Consider the following 17,862-nt stretch of genomic DNA (forward strand, 5'->3'; position numbering starts at 1 on the left):
CTGTGGAGACTACAAGGCGGGACCGCGCCTAAAACGGTGGAAGGAGAGGAGGGGTAGTTTCCGGTCCTCGACCAATCACGTCACGGTCACCACAGACGTCATTTGAGTGACGCATTCACGGGATTCCACTGACGCAAACGCCACTCGCCCTCTAAAGATAAACCACTAACTTGCTGCTCACGTGGGACTATTAATGGACGAGAAAAGACAAACAATAGCGGCTACAAGAAATGTGTGCGTTTGACATTTTTGATAAAGCTGGATCCGTGCTTCGTTGTTATTAACCACTGTCACCTAAACCTTCTCAACTTCGAAACAACAATCCTTTTTCTACTTAGGCTACACAGCCTGAAATATTCAGTCAAAATAATATTATAACCACAAGAAGTTTGTGTTGGATGAAACCGGAATAATATAAATGGGGGCAATGACACAACAATTTTCCAACACAAAATAATGGAAATTTAAGTTATCTGGGGCAGTACTGTGGAATAGGAGTTAGCACGTCTGCCCCACAATTCTGAGGTCGTTGTTGGAATTCCTGTGTGGAGTTATCTAGATAGATAGATAGATAGATAGATAGATAGATAGATAGATAGATAGATAGATAGATAGATAGATAGATAGATAGATAGATAGATAGATAGATAGATAGATAGATAGATAGATAGATAGATAGATAGATAGATAGATAGATAGATAGATAGATAGATAGATGTGTGTATATACAGCATGTAGAAAACATGATATCCTTGTTAACCTAATGACAAATGTGCACAATTTTGACAATATCGCATCATTCGACAAACCAGATAATTGAGTCTTCCATAAAAATGTCCCAAATTATCAAGATGAAACTGTTCAAAAGTGTAACTGAGTCTAACCTTTTCAAACAATAGATTGCATGACAAGGTGTCGCTTCAAGGTCATCCATCCATCTATTTTCCATACCTCTTATCCGCACTCGGGTCGCGGGCGTGCTGGCGCCTATCTCAGCTGACTCTGAGCAGAGGCGGAGTACACCCTGAACTGGTCACCAGCCTATCGCAGGGCACATATAAATAAACAACCATTCACACTCACATTCACACCTACGGGCAATTTAGAGTTGTCAATTAACCTACCATGCATGTTTTTGGGATGTGGGAGGAAACCGGAGTGCCCGGAGAAAACCCATGCAGGCACGGGGAGAACATGCAAACTCCACACAGGCGGGGCCGGATTTTAATCTGGATCCTCAGAAGTGTGATGCAGATATGCTCACCAGTCATCCATGCCAGTCATCCATGCCGCTTCAAGGTCATATTTGGGCAAAAATATATGTAATATGTTTGAGACTTAGTCACTGATGGTGTAGCGGTACACTCACACACACTCTCAACCAGCGTTGGTTCAGTTCCCAATGGTGACGGTGCGAATGGTTGTCCGTGTCTATATCTGCTCCATTTGCACACTGTTTGAAGAGTATCTGCAACATTTGCACAATCAACATTGTCCCAGATTATTGCACTACTCGCTTGAAGTCTCGGCACGCTTTGCACAATGGTCATTGTACCGGACTATTGCAATATTAGTCTTCCGAACTGCTCTAAGTGCTAGAGCTTTTTGCACAATTGTCAAAAAAAAGTACAGACATTACCAGATAACTAGCAACCCTTTATTGCTCAGTGACTGTTTTTTGTCAATGTGTTTATGTCTCAAAAGTGTTTTCTGTCCATTTCTGTCTGTTGTCGTAGTAGACCGGCTCCAACTACCAGAGACAAATTTTTTGGACATACTTGGCAAATAAAGATGATTCTGATTCTGAATCTGATTCTGATATGTGCCCTGCGATTGGCTGGCGACAAGTTCAGGGTGTAGTCCGCCTTTCGCCCGAAGTCAGCTGGGATAGGCTCCAGCGCCCTGCGACCCTAACCAGGATAAGCAGTGTTGAAAATGGATGGACGTTTGAGACTACAAGCAGAATGGCACATGACCAGAAAGAGACAATCACAAGTGTCAGCTTTAGAAGGAGTAAGTGAGATGGAGAACAAATACAAGCTTTTGCGGCAAATTTTTCTAATATAAATAAAATTGTAATGGAAATTTCCAAAAACAACTGTAATTTAATTAGCCATTTTCACTTAGTAATGTAATGGATTACAATTACATAAATTTTGTGACTCAATTACATAATCTCATTATAATTAGTTACTCCCCAACACTGCTGGCTGGCGACCAGTCCAGGGTGTACCCCACCTTCGGCCCAAGGTCCGCTGAGAGATGCATCATCTTAAATAATATCAACATTGTAAAACATTCCCTTACAAGCAATGTTATAAGCAATACTTCAATTTTCTTCACTCTTATACAAGCATATAAAGTTAACTGTTTTATCGTTTAAAAAAACTATTAACCCTTCTCAAGTGACTGAGGAATAGGGTCAAAGGAAGTGGATAGAGAATTTTAAAAACGTTTTTAATTAGCATACAAGTGTAAAAAGGAGTTTACCACTGTATTTTAGAAATTATAAACAGTGTACTCACCATTAACTTTGATGGGATGAGATAACAGTGTGTGCCTGGGAGGCAAGTCTAATCACATAGTAAAAGGACTTAAAAACTGATCAAGGGGCGGCACGGTGGGCGACTGGTTAACGCATCTGCCTCACAGTTCTGAGGACCCGCGTTCAAATTTGTTCTTGCCTGTGTGGAGTTTGCATTTTCTCCCAGTGTCTCTGTAGGTTTTCTCCAGGTACTCCGGTTTCCTCCCACGTCAACATGCATGGTAGGTTAATTGAAAACTCTAAATTGCCTGTAGGTGTGAGTGATTGTTTGTTTACATGTGTCCTGGCGACCAGCTCAGGGTGTACCCCGCCTCTCGCCCAGAGTCAGCTGGGATAGGCTCCAGCACGCCCATGACCCCAGTGAAGATAAGCGGTACGGAAAATTAATGGATGAATGACCTTGAAGCGCCACCTTGTGGTGCAATATTGTGTTTGAAAAGGTTATGAATGAATGAATGAATGAGTGAATAAATGAATGAATAAATGAATGAATGAACTGATCAAGGCATCACTACAAACCCAAATAATATTATAACGCACCGAATTGGGTGAACTGGGGTCAGTGGCGTAGCACCATGTTCAGGTCCCCCGTAGACCACCTTCACGGAGGGCCCCCGTCAAAAATATTTGGGGTGCAGTTGAAGATTTCCATTCCATTTCCCCCCCAGTTTGACGCCCCTGTCTGGGGTCACTATAGAATCATATCCCAGTGAGGTAATTCATCATAATTACAAGTCAATGTACCATTAAGATGATTTTTCATTCTGTCTCACATTAGCACAATATAAAATCCACAGCATGAACTTATCTTTTAATGTAGATAAGCCTCTAACCAATTGGGACTTGACCTAGGAAATCATTGGAATAACTGATGTTTCCAATTCAAGAGATGTGAAATCATACATTGTACTGTACCGCAGTGTCGTCAATGGAACGGTCGCATAATGGATGGCACAGTCACAGCTGTAAATACCCATATGTCAACAACAATTTAAGCATCAGCTAATACCGCTCATGTCATAACTTATCAGCCACAAACAGTTAATTCAAAGCGCACTTGAACCCTCTCAGAGGAGGCTTGGGCGTGATTCAGTTTCTCTTTAGAGTGCGAGGGATCATTCAGGGTGAGAAGAAATTGGGTTTTACTAATGAACATATGAATATGGAGAGGATCCGTGTGGAATGTTTCTTTAAACATTTAAGGCAATTCATTGCTGATCTTGTGGCTGTGAATGCCTCTTTGTCATTTGCTATTTCATATTCATATGACCCAATATCTAACATACATTAACTCAAATGTTATCAGACACTTCATCTGTGAGCGAGGAGACTGCATTATAATATAGCTTAGCAAAGTATAGCAAAAGTGCATGTAAGCTTTCATATCACCAACTCTGTGTGTGTCTTAAGATGTCTGCAGTTAGGCTATTCTATGTTTTAAAACTCCCACGTAAAGTTCCACTTTTCCTTTTCACTTACTTAGGATTAATCCTCCTCCATGCTTCTTTTCCCCGCAATCACTGGATTAGTCCTCCTTACCCACCCATGCATTCTGCAAAGCATGTTTCCCAAAATTCTGCCAGGATAGATAAGCATTTAGATATTCAATTGGTAGGCCACATGAAAAGGAAACACAGAATCATTCAGCATGTAAATAAATATGCCTTTAGCATAGTATTTAAAAAGAGAGCTACAGATTACATTTCAGAAAATGTCCTCAAAATCCTTATACACATTGGGCTGCGATAAGGCTTTGTATTTGGCTACGACAAATACAGTATCCCCAAAAAGTAATCCCTTTAAAGTAAAATAAATTGACACTTTACTCAGTCCATCCACTGAGATAGCAGAAGAAGCTATTAAGACATGAGTACATTGAAATGGGTGTATTTCTCAGTATTTAATATCAATAGAAAATGACCATCAACCATAAATAATGTAACAGCAATAAAAGATTTCCCCCAAAGTAATCAATGTATTACATAATTCCACCTTATATTAGTTTACTAGGTTAGATTAACATCTGCCTTGCTGTGAAGTTTGTAGGAGAGAAAAGACACTGAGCAAGTCAAGTTAACATCGCACTGTTTGCATAACACCTAAAGGTCCAATAAAACTCAAACACATTGCATTAAGGTCATTTTAACTGTTCTCCCTGGTCTGTCAATTAAAACACATAAATAAATATATTTCTACAATACATTAAGTGCAGGTAAGCACGTCATTAAGAAGCTATCACCCTACTGCGTATCTATTTAGCCAAACAGTGAACACAACAACCACATGTAAACATGTACCGATGTTTTATCCTTGTGTGAAAATGTGATTCAACCACAAAAGAGGTTGCATTATTTCAAACCGGCACATTAACGACAATTATTGCTTACTCGTAACACAACTGCAGTGTAGGAATTCTGGGAAACAGAACACACAAATAATGCTATTGAAAAGACTGAAACAATCAAACACAGAGTATCTCTGCATTATTTATGGAATACTGTTGTTGGGAATCCCTCTGTGGAAAAAGGCTGTTCTACTTGAGGTGGAAGAAGCCGGATGGCTTTGCTGGTGGCGCCATTAACATGTTAGCTTTGTTCTTGTGAGTTATGTGGATCTGGAATAAAGGAAGACACAACAGGTGGCTCTGGTTCAGTCAAAATGTAAATTATTAAAATGAAAATCATTTGGAATAATACATGTAGTCCTGTGCTGACCAAGGGGAGACCTATTATTAGGCAAATACAGGCCAAAAGGATGTCCATCCATCCGTTTTCTGAGCCGCTTCTCCTCACTAGGGTCGCGGGCGTGCTGGAGCCTATCCCAGCTGTCATCGGGCAGGAGGCGGGGTACACCCTGAACTGGGTGCCAGCCAATCGCAGGGCACATACAAACAGACAACCATTCGCACTCACAGTCACACCTACGGGCAATTTAGAGTCTCCAATTTATGCATGTTTTTGGGATGTGGGAGGAAACCGGAGTGCCCGGAGAAAACCCACGCAGGCACGGGGAGAACATGCAAACTCCACACAGTCGGGGCCAGGGATTGAAACCGGGTCCTCAGAACCGGTCGGCCACCGTGCCGCCCCAAAAGGATGTATTCAATTTAAAGCGATTATTATTGTTTTAGTCTCAAAATGCTTCATTTATCATGATTGTTTGAAGGGGTCCCCTCCCTTCTCATTTGTTACTCTAACTCTATTCCATCTTCTTCCTGCACATGTGCAGATTTGATTCATAAATATGTTGTTGATGCGGTTGTGTGAAAAATGAAGTGGGTAAATAAAACCTTTGTCATTGGAGGACACAGAAGTAGTGGTTCCCATGACTGGCTTTGCCTTGGGCCCCAAATCACTAAATATGCCCCTAGTGCTGACATTATTTCATCATGCATCTATTTTACCCTGAATTTGAACATATTTTATTAAAAGAACATAGTGCAGAGTGGAATGAGGTCTATCTCGCCCCCTGCTGGCTACTAAAATGAATGCAGTTTTAAGGTAATAGGCAATGGCTTACTTTTTCAGATTTGAATGCTTAGTCATTTATGGTCATTTATGCAATTATTTGCGGTGGAGTTCAGTTGTAAACTATTACACTGTTGGAGTTTTCAGTTCTGTCTCTAACTTTATTAAGTAATATTATTTTGTTGGAGCACACTCATGTTCATAGTCAAAGTAATGCATGAACATCCAGGATGAAATCACAAAGCTTGATTCAGTAAATGTTTGGGGTGACTATGAAAACAGACTTACTGTACAAGGAGGTTGCATCCACGGCTCCCCATCAATCTGCATGGGCAGGGCTTTGAGCGTCCTGTAATAGAGAAGACGCAAGAGAAGCATTTAATTTATTGGGTAAGTTTGGAGCAATGATTTGGGTGTTCCGTTAGAGGGTAAAGAACACCACCTAATAGTAATTTGGGAAGCCTGTGCCAATCTGTGCCCGGCGCTCTTCAGTCCAGTGTAGATCTGACCCATTTCTATCATCCCTTCCAGGCCCACAACCTCAAGTCGCTTATCCGTCATGCCTGTAAAGATATCATATTGAAAAGGCCCTTGCAATTGCTCTAATAACAAAATAGCGCATACTTTGTGGTGTTGTTTTAAGAATTTCTGGATCAGTGATGACTTCATCAGGCTGCACATGTGGTGGACCATCAGCCTTACTGGATTCGCCCCACAGGTTGGAGCCGCCATACATGCTAGGTATGTTGAGGACAGCGATGCACGCGAGAGATGTGGTGCTCAGGTCCAGACGTTTCCCAAAGCACTGTTATGCGTTCAACAAAGGTGTGACAACAAATGAATGTAGGGGTGTTTCCCCTAAAAAGGTCACGTGACTGCCAAAGAAACATTCACCTCAATGGCGAGACACTCTGTAAGGTTCTTGCAAGAGGAGCTGATGGTCTCAGATGTGGCAAACTCCAAATACCAAAGCTTGTTTTTCATTCTTTAGAACATTAGAAGAAATTGCTATATATTAGGTATAACTACACAACATACAGTACTACTATTTCACGCAATACAATGTTGGGTCACGGAGCCACAAATTCGCTCATATTTCGTAAACTATACTCTGTTGTTCACCGAAAACACCTAGTCACTGATTTTGTGCTCAGGCCAAAGCAATTAAAGTGTTGTAATAAAAGTACTGCTTTGGCGCTATTTTGTGGCATCATGGTATACAAGGAACTATGTTGAAGAGAGTTGATGAGCTTCATTTTATAAAAATAAAAAAAAGTAGTGGTTTGCCACCATCGTGTGAAATCTATAGGCAGTTATAAACATTTCGAGGGCACATCAATTACAGATTTTTGCTCTGCGCGGCTATCCCCCATGAACACAGTACAAATTATTGCTTAGTTTAATGCAAGACTGTCAGAGATGTATCCCTTAAACAATACAGTATGTTTATTTTTGGGGTTATTGTTTTGGCAAAGAGACTTTGCCATAATTTTAAATACGGCAATCAAAAGATTAGTATGAACTAGTGCAGTTCTATACCACTACAAACTATGACATAAAACAAAAAAATTGTTAAATGAATTCCTATTTGGAGTTTTAATGTTTTTACAGGCCTCCTTTGAGAGTATTTAGTCACAAGAGTTAGTACAGAGCAGAGTTACATTGTACTACTCATCCTCACCTGCTGTTGAACCTCTGAGGGTATTTCTCTCTCATGGAGTGGAAACGATGAGCAACTGAAGCATCCTGCTCAACAACAACAAAAATGTTTGTGTGTTTACCTCAGCGAGGAACTTCATTTTATATCTCAAGTTCAAGTACTGTATTGCATCAATCAGCCAATGCTTCAGTATGTAACTCACCGATCCTACTGAGAAGTAGTTGTTGATGATCTGGTAGGGCACATGGTCTCCCGCTTGTTTAGGATCATTTGGTATCACCTGAATGCTCCAGCGGTCCATTTGGATCAGCTCACTTGCCTCAATGTCCTTCAGGGTCTCTGTCAGATCAGACCCGTCGTAGCCTTCCAAGCGGTCACAAGAGAAGGAGGGAAAGTACATTACAAGTCAAATTGCATGTGACTTCATGTTTCCCTGAGTTTGATGCTTTTACCTCCTCCCCAGCGCAGACAGCGAGCCAGGTCATTGCCGGTACCCAAGGGCAGGATAGCTACTTGAGGATTCACCTGGAGGCCAGCTTTGTCTGAAAACACAAGCTACAGGATTAATCCTCTCACATTTCATTCCACTTCTAAAACAAGTGCGCCGGTACCGATGGCATCCAGGATCCACCCGGCGGTACCGTCTCCTCCACATGATAAAATCCTGTAGTCATGAAGATTGCGGAAGAAATGTAGCCTAAAATGAAAAGAGTTATTGTTAAGAAAAGTGCACTCAAAAGTGAAGGGGTAGTGTGGCAAAGGTGCGTTACCCTGGCGCGGGACCTCCATTGGAAAGGTTGTACACTTGACGTGGGTTCAGCAGGTACTGAAACTTACATAGAACTCTATAGAGAAAACGCAGATAGTAAAATTGAATAACAAATGTCTGAATTGTTCCTAACTACTTTGTTTGTATCTCTTTGCACGATGTGCAAAGCGTGTATGAGGGCCATTTCACTGAAATGGTGCCATTTACGAAAAATGGTGCCATTTACGAAAAGAAAATTTAAGTTCTGTGTTTTTTCAACTGTAAATCTGATAATACACATATTGAACTATTTAAAATGTGTATTGGCCCATATCTATCAACTTTAGTTTTAAATATCATTATTGTATGTACTAAAACTTCCCTTTTGAGTAACAGGACTGAAAGTAACAGAAGAGAGTCTTTAGCATAGAATCATGAATTGTAGCCACATGATATTGATGCTAATAGCATGCTGATACAAAGCACATTACAGTGATTCAACAACAACAAAATAGTAACAATAATTTAGGTAACGGGACTGAGTGGGGATTTTCATTTAGGGGATCTGAATGAGGCAACGCCCTGTGGACCATATGATTTATGGAATATTCCAAATTTTCCAGATGGGGTAATATGTTGGGGTAACAGGACTGAGTGAAACCCCTAGGACACAACTAAAATGTCCATTTAAACTTTATTTGTTTTTTTAAGTCTTAAGATAATAAAAGGTAGAGTTGTAATACGGAGTAACACAAAGTATAGAAAAATAATATGTAAACATTTCTAAAGGATTTGAATTCTTATATTTCATGGTAAAGTATAATTTTAGGAAGCGGGGACAGGCAACAAATGCTATTTTTCTAGTGTTCAATGTGGCTTAAATGACTAATTAATTGTATTTATTAAATATGCAATCAGATCAAAGTAGAGGACACTTTGCTTAGTTAAAAAAACATATTTTACAGTTAATCTTATTGTGCATTTATATATTTTCATAATCTGGGGACCATTAATTTAACATTATGTTTATTATTGTGGTTGTAGTTTGCAGTGCTGTAAATCTTCATAATTCATTCAGCTATCAGAAAGACTAAGTATTAGCAAAACCTCTCTGTATGATACAGTAGCTTTCTATAGCCCTGCAAATGAATACAAACAATACTGCATACCTCTTTTCTTATTGTTGTATCTCATTAGATTTCACACCTCATGTATTTAATGTCAACTCACCTTTCACCCTGGTTTCCTCCACTCTTTGGGTTTACGAATACCAGCAGCGGGTGAATGTTAGGAATGGGAACAATCTGAGGGAAAATACTTTGCCCATCATCATCTTTGAATAATGTTTGAAATATGGGGTCACCATTTGTGTGCACCTCATCGTCCATTCCTTTGTTCACTTTTTTATTGCATTATTATATGAACGAGAATGGACCAAAACATTGAGGAATAGCGATATGCGCAGGTCATGTTTGTCACAGAAAAAGAGGAGGTGATCAATGTAGACAACACAAGTACCTGTAAGATGTTGCCATCAGGAGTTATGTTCAACAGGTTGGTGTCCTGTTCCTTACGGAAACACAACACAAACAACAAACTCAACTATGCAGACTTACAACGCAGCAGAGTACACTATGATGTTCTACCTTGGAGCGAGCATGTATGGCCCATGGAGGGAGAATATGATCTTTCAGTAGGCCACAGTCACAGGTGGATATTCCAGTGTAGATGCACTCGTCGTGTCGCTTAAATGAAAGCACACCTGTGTCAATAGCCTGTAGTTATCCTTTATAATTAATTATTACAAAGCCTTCTTTCACATTCTTCTCACCATCTGGTGGCACCACACACAAAGCCTTCCAGCTAAAGTTTTAATCTTCTTTTGGCAAACTTGACACTTGGAGCTGCGGTCAGATCTGACCCAGTCATGAGACGGCACCTGAGGCAAAAGTTTATGTTTAAAAAGATTGATTACAGTACACCAATGTCCTAAGTCTGGTTAGTAGGTATGAAACAACTAATTCAAATAGTTGATATTCTTAACCATTACTTGCCATTACAAACACAGAATCCAACTCAAACACAGAATCCAACAGAGTTGGATTCTGTGTTTGTCTGCGTGCCAGTATGATGATGAAAATACTCGTTGGCTGGGTTAGGTTTCGTATTAAAATCATTTCAACAACAGCTATTCATTCATTGTTTCACAATTTGAACCATATTAAACTGTCGAGCTTGGTCTTGCAAGAATAACTTCAATCAATGAGTATCAATGTAATGAGCTTTCTTGACTTTCTTCTTGAAAACTTTCTTGACACCATATACTGTAAGTCGTTTTTAGTCGCATTTAATGAAATAAAAAATCTAATCAAGTTTAACTACTTTCTAGCGTCACAGGTGTTACCTCTATTGACATTAGATTACAGACTCCAGATTCCATTGAGAACAGCCTAAAAAATAAAATAGTTAGGTATATTTAAAAAAACACATAAGATATTCCATTTAGCATTTTCTAACTTACTCATCCAGACAAACAATATTTCAAAGCAAACCAAATGGCAAGGAACTGGATCGTTGTCACGCTGCTCACCCTCAGTTCTTGTTTGGATTTGACAAACGTGGGCACACAGGGCTCAACGTTCTTGGTTGAACACCGACTATGGACAGTATAACTGCAACCTGAGGGCAGAGAAAATAGGAACTACTCATTTAACAAAAACAACAACAACAGCAATTTTAGTCACAGCTCTACGTATTAATACCAGGGTCTTCAGAAACTTTTTGAGCTCCACTCAAATAAGAAATGAACCTTCTCTCCAAGACCCAAACTAACTAAGGTTCATGATGTGATAATAACTTTGACTGTACATAAACTAATATATGATAATAATACAGAATATGTGGATTTACTGCAACAAACATGATTAAACAGCCCTATGCCATATGTCACATTGCTCCGCACACGACAAACAGGTCCGTCTTTTACTTTGGTGAACAGACAATCTGCCTCCCACCTGTCTTGGAAAGTTAACTGTTTTCCATCTTTCGTTTGGCCATTTTTGGGAAGGGGAAGTGTAAATTTGCCCGAGGCGACTGGTAGCATAGTTGCTAACGATAGCAACAGAAAGGGAAGGGGCGCTCGCCGGTCTAGACTGATGAGCCAACACACTAGCAAAGCATTCTGGGATTTGTAATATTAGTGGCGCATGTGCTATATACTGGCGGGCCAGCTCTACTACACATTTGATATGGTCTTGCGGGCCAAATATAATTACATCTTGGGCCAAATTTGGCCCCCGGGCCTGAGTTTGACATATATGTGCAAACAATATTAACACAAAAGACATCAATTAATAATTTGATAAGATATTAAATCAAATACTGGTAAAACAAAAAATGTTTAATCTTTAATCCTCAAGCAACACTTCTCAGATGAAAAGAGTATCAAGTGGATATAATAAAACCAAATAGCAGCTACTGTTAATCAAACTCGCAGCTCGGGGGCCACATCCGGCCCGCCACATCATTTTATGTGGCCGGCGAGAGCAAATCATTTTCGTCAACTTCCACAATTCTTGCCAAAATCTGCACCAAAATTTCACATCGTAATACGGAATAAATAATAACGCTACGATATTGCAAGCATTTTTTTTTATTTTTTTTTTACCAAACCCCTTTTTACAGTAACTTGAACAACAGTTGAACAAACTGTTATGCTTGACTTCTGCTTTGGAAACTAGTTATTCATCATTTTGTTGTATATATATATAGAATACTATGATCAGGCGATTAAACATTTATATGGTTTCATAGCCATAACAGCCCTCTGTGGAAAACCGTACCAACAATGCGGCCTGCGTCAAAAATGAATTTGACACCCCTAGCCTAATCTGAGCCCCTGTGGTGTTTGTGTGCTCTTACGGGTACAGCAGAGTCCCTGCTTCCTGAGGCCGAGCAGCATGCTCTGACATACACAGCAGTAGGCCGGTTTGTTAAAATTCTTCATTCTCCAAATATGCTGCCCATCCCTTTCCGGCACCTATGGGTGTGGAAGCAAACACATAAGGAATCACTGCTGCTTTGTGGGGGGGGGAAAAAGGAAAAAAGAGAAAAAGCGGGCCATGTATGTGCAATGTTTGCGTTTTACCTTCAGTCCAAGCAGAACAAGCAAAGGCACATTGTTCATCCCTCCTTTCAGCCATTCCTCCAGTGTGACAGTATCACTGTCATCCACATCAATCGCTGTCATCATGTCCTTGAGTATCTACACAAATTTAAAAAAAGAGTATGTTTTGAGTCAATGGCCTGTGACTTGGGTGGTACCCTTAGATGTTTCCTGCCAAGGAAAAAGCCATTAAAGAATCTGGATAAAGGGAATTATGCACGCACGCCACAAGAATCATAACGGTACCACCCGTATAGGTTTGCACTGTTCTGACTGAGATTCTTGTCATATATCGTCGCAAACGGGCGGAAACCTATTTCCACATTGAGATTTTTCACAAATTGATACTATTGGTCAGTCCCCACATGGGTCTGTTATTTATTTTACAAATTATTAACCTATCTAAAATGTGGAAAACAGCTTGAGAACTTACTGATACAATGTTTAATGCATTAAAAAAATGCCGCCTTTTAAATTTCTTCAACAATAATGGTTTTGGGGATGCTAGGATTTCGCCCAACGGTAATGACATGGTCCTCATTGCATTGCTAAAACAACATCTAATCATGGTTACAATAAAAAAAAAAAAAAATGTCCCTTGTCTCTGTTATATATAAACTTACTGTAATTGTGAGCTAATGAAACGTACTAAAAAAAAACAATATTTCGCTGTGAGATTTAATTAAGCGCAAGTGAAATATTCATGTTACTAAGTAGAAACTTGTACATAAGCCACACCCACTGGTGAAAAAAAAAGGGTTCATACAGTTCTGAGCTCAACCACGTCCCAGCCAAGGTAATCAGCTGCCCGCATCATCTGCGTGATGATCCGATCCACTTCCTGATAGTCAGACAAAAGAACTCATTAATAGTTCATAGAGAAACAATCCATTCACTGGAATTGCTTCTGCATAGTGCATCATGATGTGATGGTTTGGAGAAACTTACAGAGCTATCCAGGTGTCCATTACCATCTTTGTCGTAAAGTTTGAATGTAACTGAAAACACAAACCATTATTTCACACATTCTCAAAGCCACTCTCTAATATTCCAAGTGGAAATTAGACATGAAACACATTCAAATAAACATGCCACAAGAAGAAGGTAACTAACATTCCAGCTTCTCTCGTGGCTGCCCTTCCTCCAGCACTGACAAGTAACAGGACACGTCACGGAGAAGCACCCCACCTGACAAAAACAAAACAAGCAATTAATTCATCTTAGCATCTTAAAAAAAACATGACATTGAGGCTGTTAGTTTAGCTTCTCATGGTAGAGTGTAAGGATTGAACCGATTTGTCAAGTCAACTTTAGTAGTACCTATAGATTCAATTACAACAATTACATTCAGTGTAATGTGAATTATTTTTTTTAAATAATTTGTTTTGATTTGTTTCCATGATGGTGGTCCGTGGCACAAAAAAGGTTAGGGACCGCTGTACTGAGCTGGAAAAAATATCAATGACGTCATTGATTAATCAACTCGACTTTCATCACATTATAGTCGAATACAAAAACATATTTGAGTCGTTCGACCCCTAGTGGAGTGAACTGCAGAGATGCAGCATCAACGTATTCACCTTTGGCCTGGGCGTTCGCCGTGGAGCCATCCTGCTCAAAATTTTGGAAGTAAAGGAAAAGGCGCTGGCAGAAATCTGCAGGAAAGTCGTCCACCTCTAGGTAGGTCTTAAGGAAGAGGCTGAACCCTTCCAGATCCACATACTGTAAAAATAAATCAAACAACGGTGTAATGACACAGAATGGAAACAATGGTGTGCAATATTTTGTTTTAAAAGTGTCATGTAATCCAAACGGGTTTCCTTTTATTGCTAATGCTCATGATGAAGCTGAAGAGTAATTACAAACAAATGACTAATTAACGTGTGAAATCTTGAATTACCTCATAATTTCCCTGAAAGGCTTGATAAATATTCAAGCTTTTAACCATTTTGGGCTGGCCGGTTTTATTTTTGCACAAGCACTGTCATGTTGAATTAATTGTGATTTAACTATGGAAGAACATGCAAGGGTGCCCTTGAGATCCTTAGCATTTCTAACAATTAAAGAAAATGTTATCCTTACTTTTAAATGGCAATTTGTTCAAATGAATGATTTTGCATGGGATAGTACCTTGAAAAAGATTGTACTTGAAAATAAACTGCACATTTTGTTGTGAAAGGAAAGAGGTGTTTTCACAGGTGCTTCTGCATAACTGACCTCTCGAGAGCTGTGCTGGGCGAGCCGACCCCCGCTTTGAAACTCCTTGATCACATCTTTTACCCTCAAAGTGCTGTCTGCAAAAGACCCACCAGGAAATTGCTTTAATAAAATCTGCATGCTGTGTGTAGATTGGAAAAAATAAACTTCTGTTACATGCATTCTCCATTTGTTTCAAACGTGCACTACTTCAATGCTCATCACTGTTTGTACACACATAAGATCATGCACCTAATCTGGCTTTGGGTCCTGCGGTAGTACAGGGACGAATGTGAGTAGTTATCCGTTCAACCATTATCCTCCCAAAAACTAAGACTAGATACACATTTTAATGAGCCTATGAGGGTAGAGCCTTTTTGTTCCCTCATTAACAGGTTTACGCAATTGTGCATTAGTTCTGACCCCATCTACAGTAACTCGGCACGCACTTAGGGAACACAATGCTGTGTTTTTGAATAAGAACTCCCCTATGCACAATCATTTTGCAACTCCTACTAATGTTAATGCAAAGACTGACAGTGAATGGAAACACGATGTCTTGTTTTTTAGTCTTAAACCATAACCGACTAGGGCCATAATCGACTAGGGCCAGTTACCTGCAAACATTGAAATGATAAATCACAACATATTAGATGGCGGACCCTGAATTCAAATGTTTGGACCCCTACTAAATGCTATGCCCCTCTGGTGTTGCCATGACACAGACCTATTTTGAGAAAAATCCAATAATTCAGAATCTTTTTGAACAGAAGAAATTATCAGGTCAAACATCCTGAACAAGCCACTTATTCTCCATTTTCTATACCACTTATCTTTACTAGGGTCGCAGGTGAGCTGAAGCCTATACCAGCTGATTTTGGAAGAGAAGCAGAGTACGCCCTACAATGGTCAGACAGGGCACATGTAGAACAATAATAAACCATTCACACTGAGGACAATTTGAGAGGCTTCAGTTAACCTAAGAAACATGTTTTGGGAATGTGGGAGAAAACCCACACAAGAAAACATGCAACTCAGTCCACACAGGAAGCCCTGAGCCTTGATTCGAATCCCGAACCTCAGAACTCTGAGGTGAACGTGCGAACCACTCGCCAACCGTGCCACCTCTCTTCTAACATTTGTCAAATCCATATCAATCACGGGCAATTAAAATTAACTTTGATTGTCTCGCAAAGGCCGGCACGGTGGAAGACTGATAAGAACATCTGCCTCACAGTCCTGAGGACCGGGATTCAAATCCCGGCCCCGACTCTGTGGACTTTGCATGTTCTCCCCCCGTGCCTGGGTGGGTTTTCGCCGGGCACTCCGGTTTCCTCCCACATCCCAAATACATGCGTGGTAGGGTGATTGAAGACTCTAAATTGCCCATAGGTGTGAATGTGAGTGCGAATGGTTGTTTGTTTCTATGTGTCCTGCGATTGGCTGCCGACCGGTTCAGGGTGTACCCCGCCTCCCGCCCGAAGATAGCTGGGATAGGCTCCAGCAGCCCGCAACCCTAGTGAGGAAAAGCGGTAAAGAAAATGGATAGAAAATGTCTCGCAAAGCATTCTCACACAATCAGTGAAACACTTTTTACGGTTAAAAAAATCTGGTAACTGTATACATGTCACTACATGATTAACCTACATACCACAACTTCTAGCTGGTAAAAGACTGAAATAGTGACACTTACATTGCATGTATTTCTGCAGCTGGATAGAATCCACAGGTGTCACAGTACCTTCTGTATCCCAAAAGGAGGCCATGTCTTATCTGAGGGAGGCAGAACACTTCAAAAGATGGAGGACAGAAACTTTACATATGCAGAGAGCCATCAAAGTAAAGACGCGCATTTGTTGTTCGCACAATAAAGCTTTAATTTCCGGGTTTTGTAAGTGACTCCTTAAACTGGTTCCCCTCCATTCCTGAAGCTACACACAAAAGCAGCAATTTGAACACTCCCCTCTTAGTGAAGTCAAAAATCAACCTAGTGAAAGTGTTGCATCAATACATTTGGTTCCCCACAAGGAGACAAACACACTGTCACATTACAAGGCAATTTATCTGTCCATCAAGCGCATGTAAAGTAGTGTAGCATTTAAAATGAGCCCAAACAGACAGACAATGCATGAGAATGAGTAGATTTCGCCACATTTTTTGGACCCCTGATGCTCAGCTCAACCCTTCCAAGCTCCTCACCTCGTCTAAACTCGATGCCCTGATCACGAAGCTCTGTTAAGCGACAGCAGCAGTGTCCACTTGGGTATTAAAGGATGTCAGGGATTAAGCATGGCAGCAGGAGGAGGAGACTGTTACCACATGATGACTGTGAGTGGCAACGCCTCTCAATGTGAAATCAAGCAGATAATGCAACCACACAGAACTTTTTCTTTTCACTGATGGACACATTTATGAATCAAAAATAAACTTGGGTACTACTTTACCAAATTTGCCGAATTCAAGCTACTGACACACTTTATATAATTAGAAATACTAATGTTAATGTAATTTAAAGCTTGACATAAGGGAGGCCTATTGCAAAGCTTTAAAAACATCATTAACATCATCGTGAACAGACAGGAAAATGATCATGTCACAAGCCACAAGAAGAGCTTGCTTATGGCCTGGCGTAGCTTCAAGTCTAAGAACTAAAGACAGATCAAAGTCTCTTCCAAAAACTATTCCCTCACATTCTTTTTTCCGTGAATCTTCTCTGCATCTGCTTTGCGTCTATACTCATTGATCCAGGTTTTATACACTGAATTTTGTTTCATCTCTCTTATTGTATCTCATCAAATTGATTAATAAAGCGTGCAGTAACTCATTCACACCTATAAACAATTTTTAGTCTTCAATTATGAATGTATAAAGGATGTAAAAGGAGGACCCGGAGAAAACCCACGGAAGCATGGGGAGAACATGCAAACTCCTCACAGGAGACCGGAGCCGACATTTGTACCCTGAATTTTGGAATTGTAAGGCAGACATTATATCCACGTAGTCAACCATGCTGCCAATAATGCTTCTATTTCACCTAAATTGAATTTATAAATAAATATTGATAATCATTAATATTGTTGT

The 17,862-nt window shown here is 40.1% G+C and overlaps 1 protein-coding gene across 2 annotated transcripts; it reads right to left on the minus strand.

Moving 5' to 3' along the window:
• Nucleotides 1-4,416: 4,416 nt before the first annotated feature.
• On the minus strand, nucleotides 4,417-17,070 carry dgkab (diacylglycerol kinase, alpha b). Of its 2 annotated transcripts, XM_061688854.1 has the most exons (24): nucleotides 16,981-17,070; nucleotides 16,475-16,554; nucleotides 14,803-14,879; nucleotides 14,166-14,307; nucleotides 13,699-13,773; nucleotides 13,534-13,583; nucleotides 13,352-13,426; nucleotides 12,568-12,684; nucleotides 12,342-12,459; nucleotides 11,011-11,099; nucleotides 10,252-10,359; nucleotides 10,067-10,165; nucleotides 9,939-9,989; nucleotides 9,651-9,724; nucleotides 8,443-8,517; nucleotides 8,284-8,369; nucleotides 8,125-8,214; nucleotides 7,875-8,035; nucleotides 7,694-7,758; nucleotides 6,907-6,997; nucleotides 6,637-6,817; nucleotides 6,455-6,575; nucleotides 6,301-6,361; nucleotides 4,417-5,159 (listed from the first exon to the last, which is right to left on the minus strand). In XM_061688854.1, exons 2-24 carry the CDS (start codon nucleotides 16,545-16,547, stop codon nucleotides 5,079-5,081), a joined length of 2,160 nt encoding a protein of 719 aa, XP_061544838.1. In that variant the 5' UTR covers nucleotides 16,548-16,554; nucleotides 16,981-17,070; the 3' UTR covers nucleotides 4,417-5,078. The 2 variants fall into 2 exon arrangements, with proteins under 2 accessions (XP_061544838.1, XP_061544839.1); XM_061688855.1 differs by lacking the exon at nucleotides 16,981-17,070 and having other exon boundaries at nucleotides 9,939-9,983; nucleotides 16,475-16,642.
• Nucleotides 17,071-17,862: the final 792 nt, after the last annotated feature.

The sequence above is a fragment of the Phycodurus eques genome, chromosome 10, assembly GCF_024500275.1.
Source record: "Phycodurus eques isolate BA_2022a chromosome 10, UOR_Pequ_1.1, whole genome shotgun sequence".
NCBI lineage: Eukaryota > Metazoa > Chordata > Actinopteri > Syngnathiformes > Syngnathidae > Phycodurus > Phycodurus eques.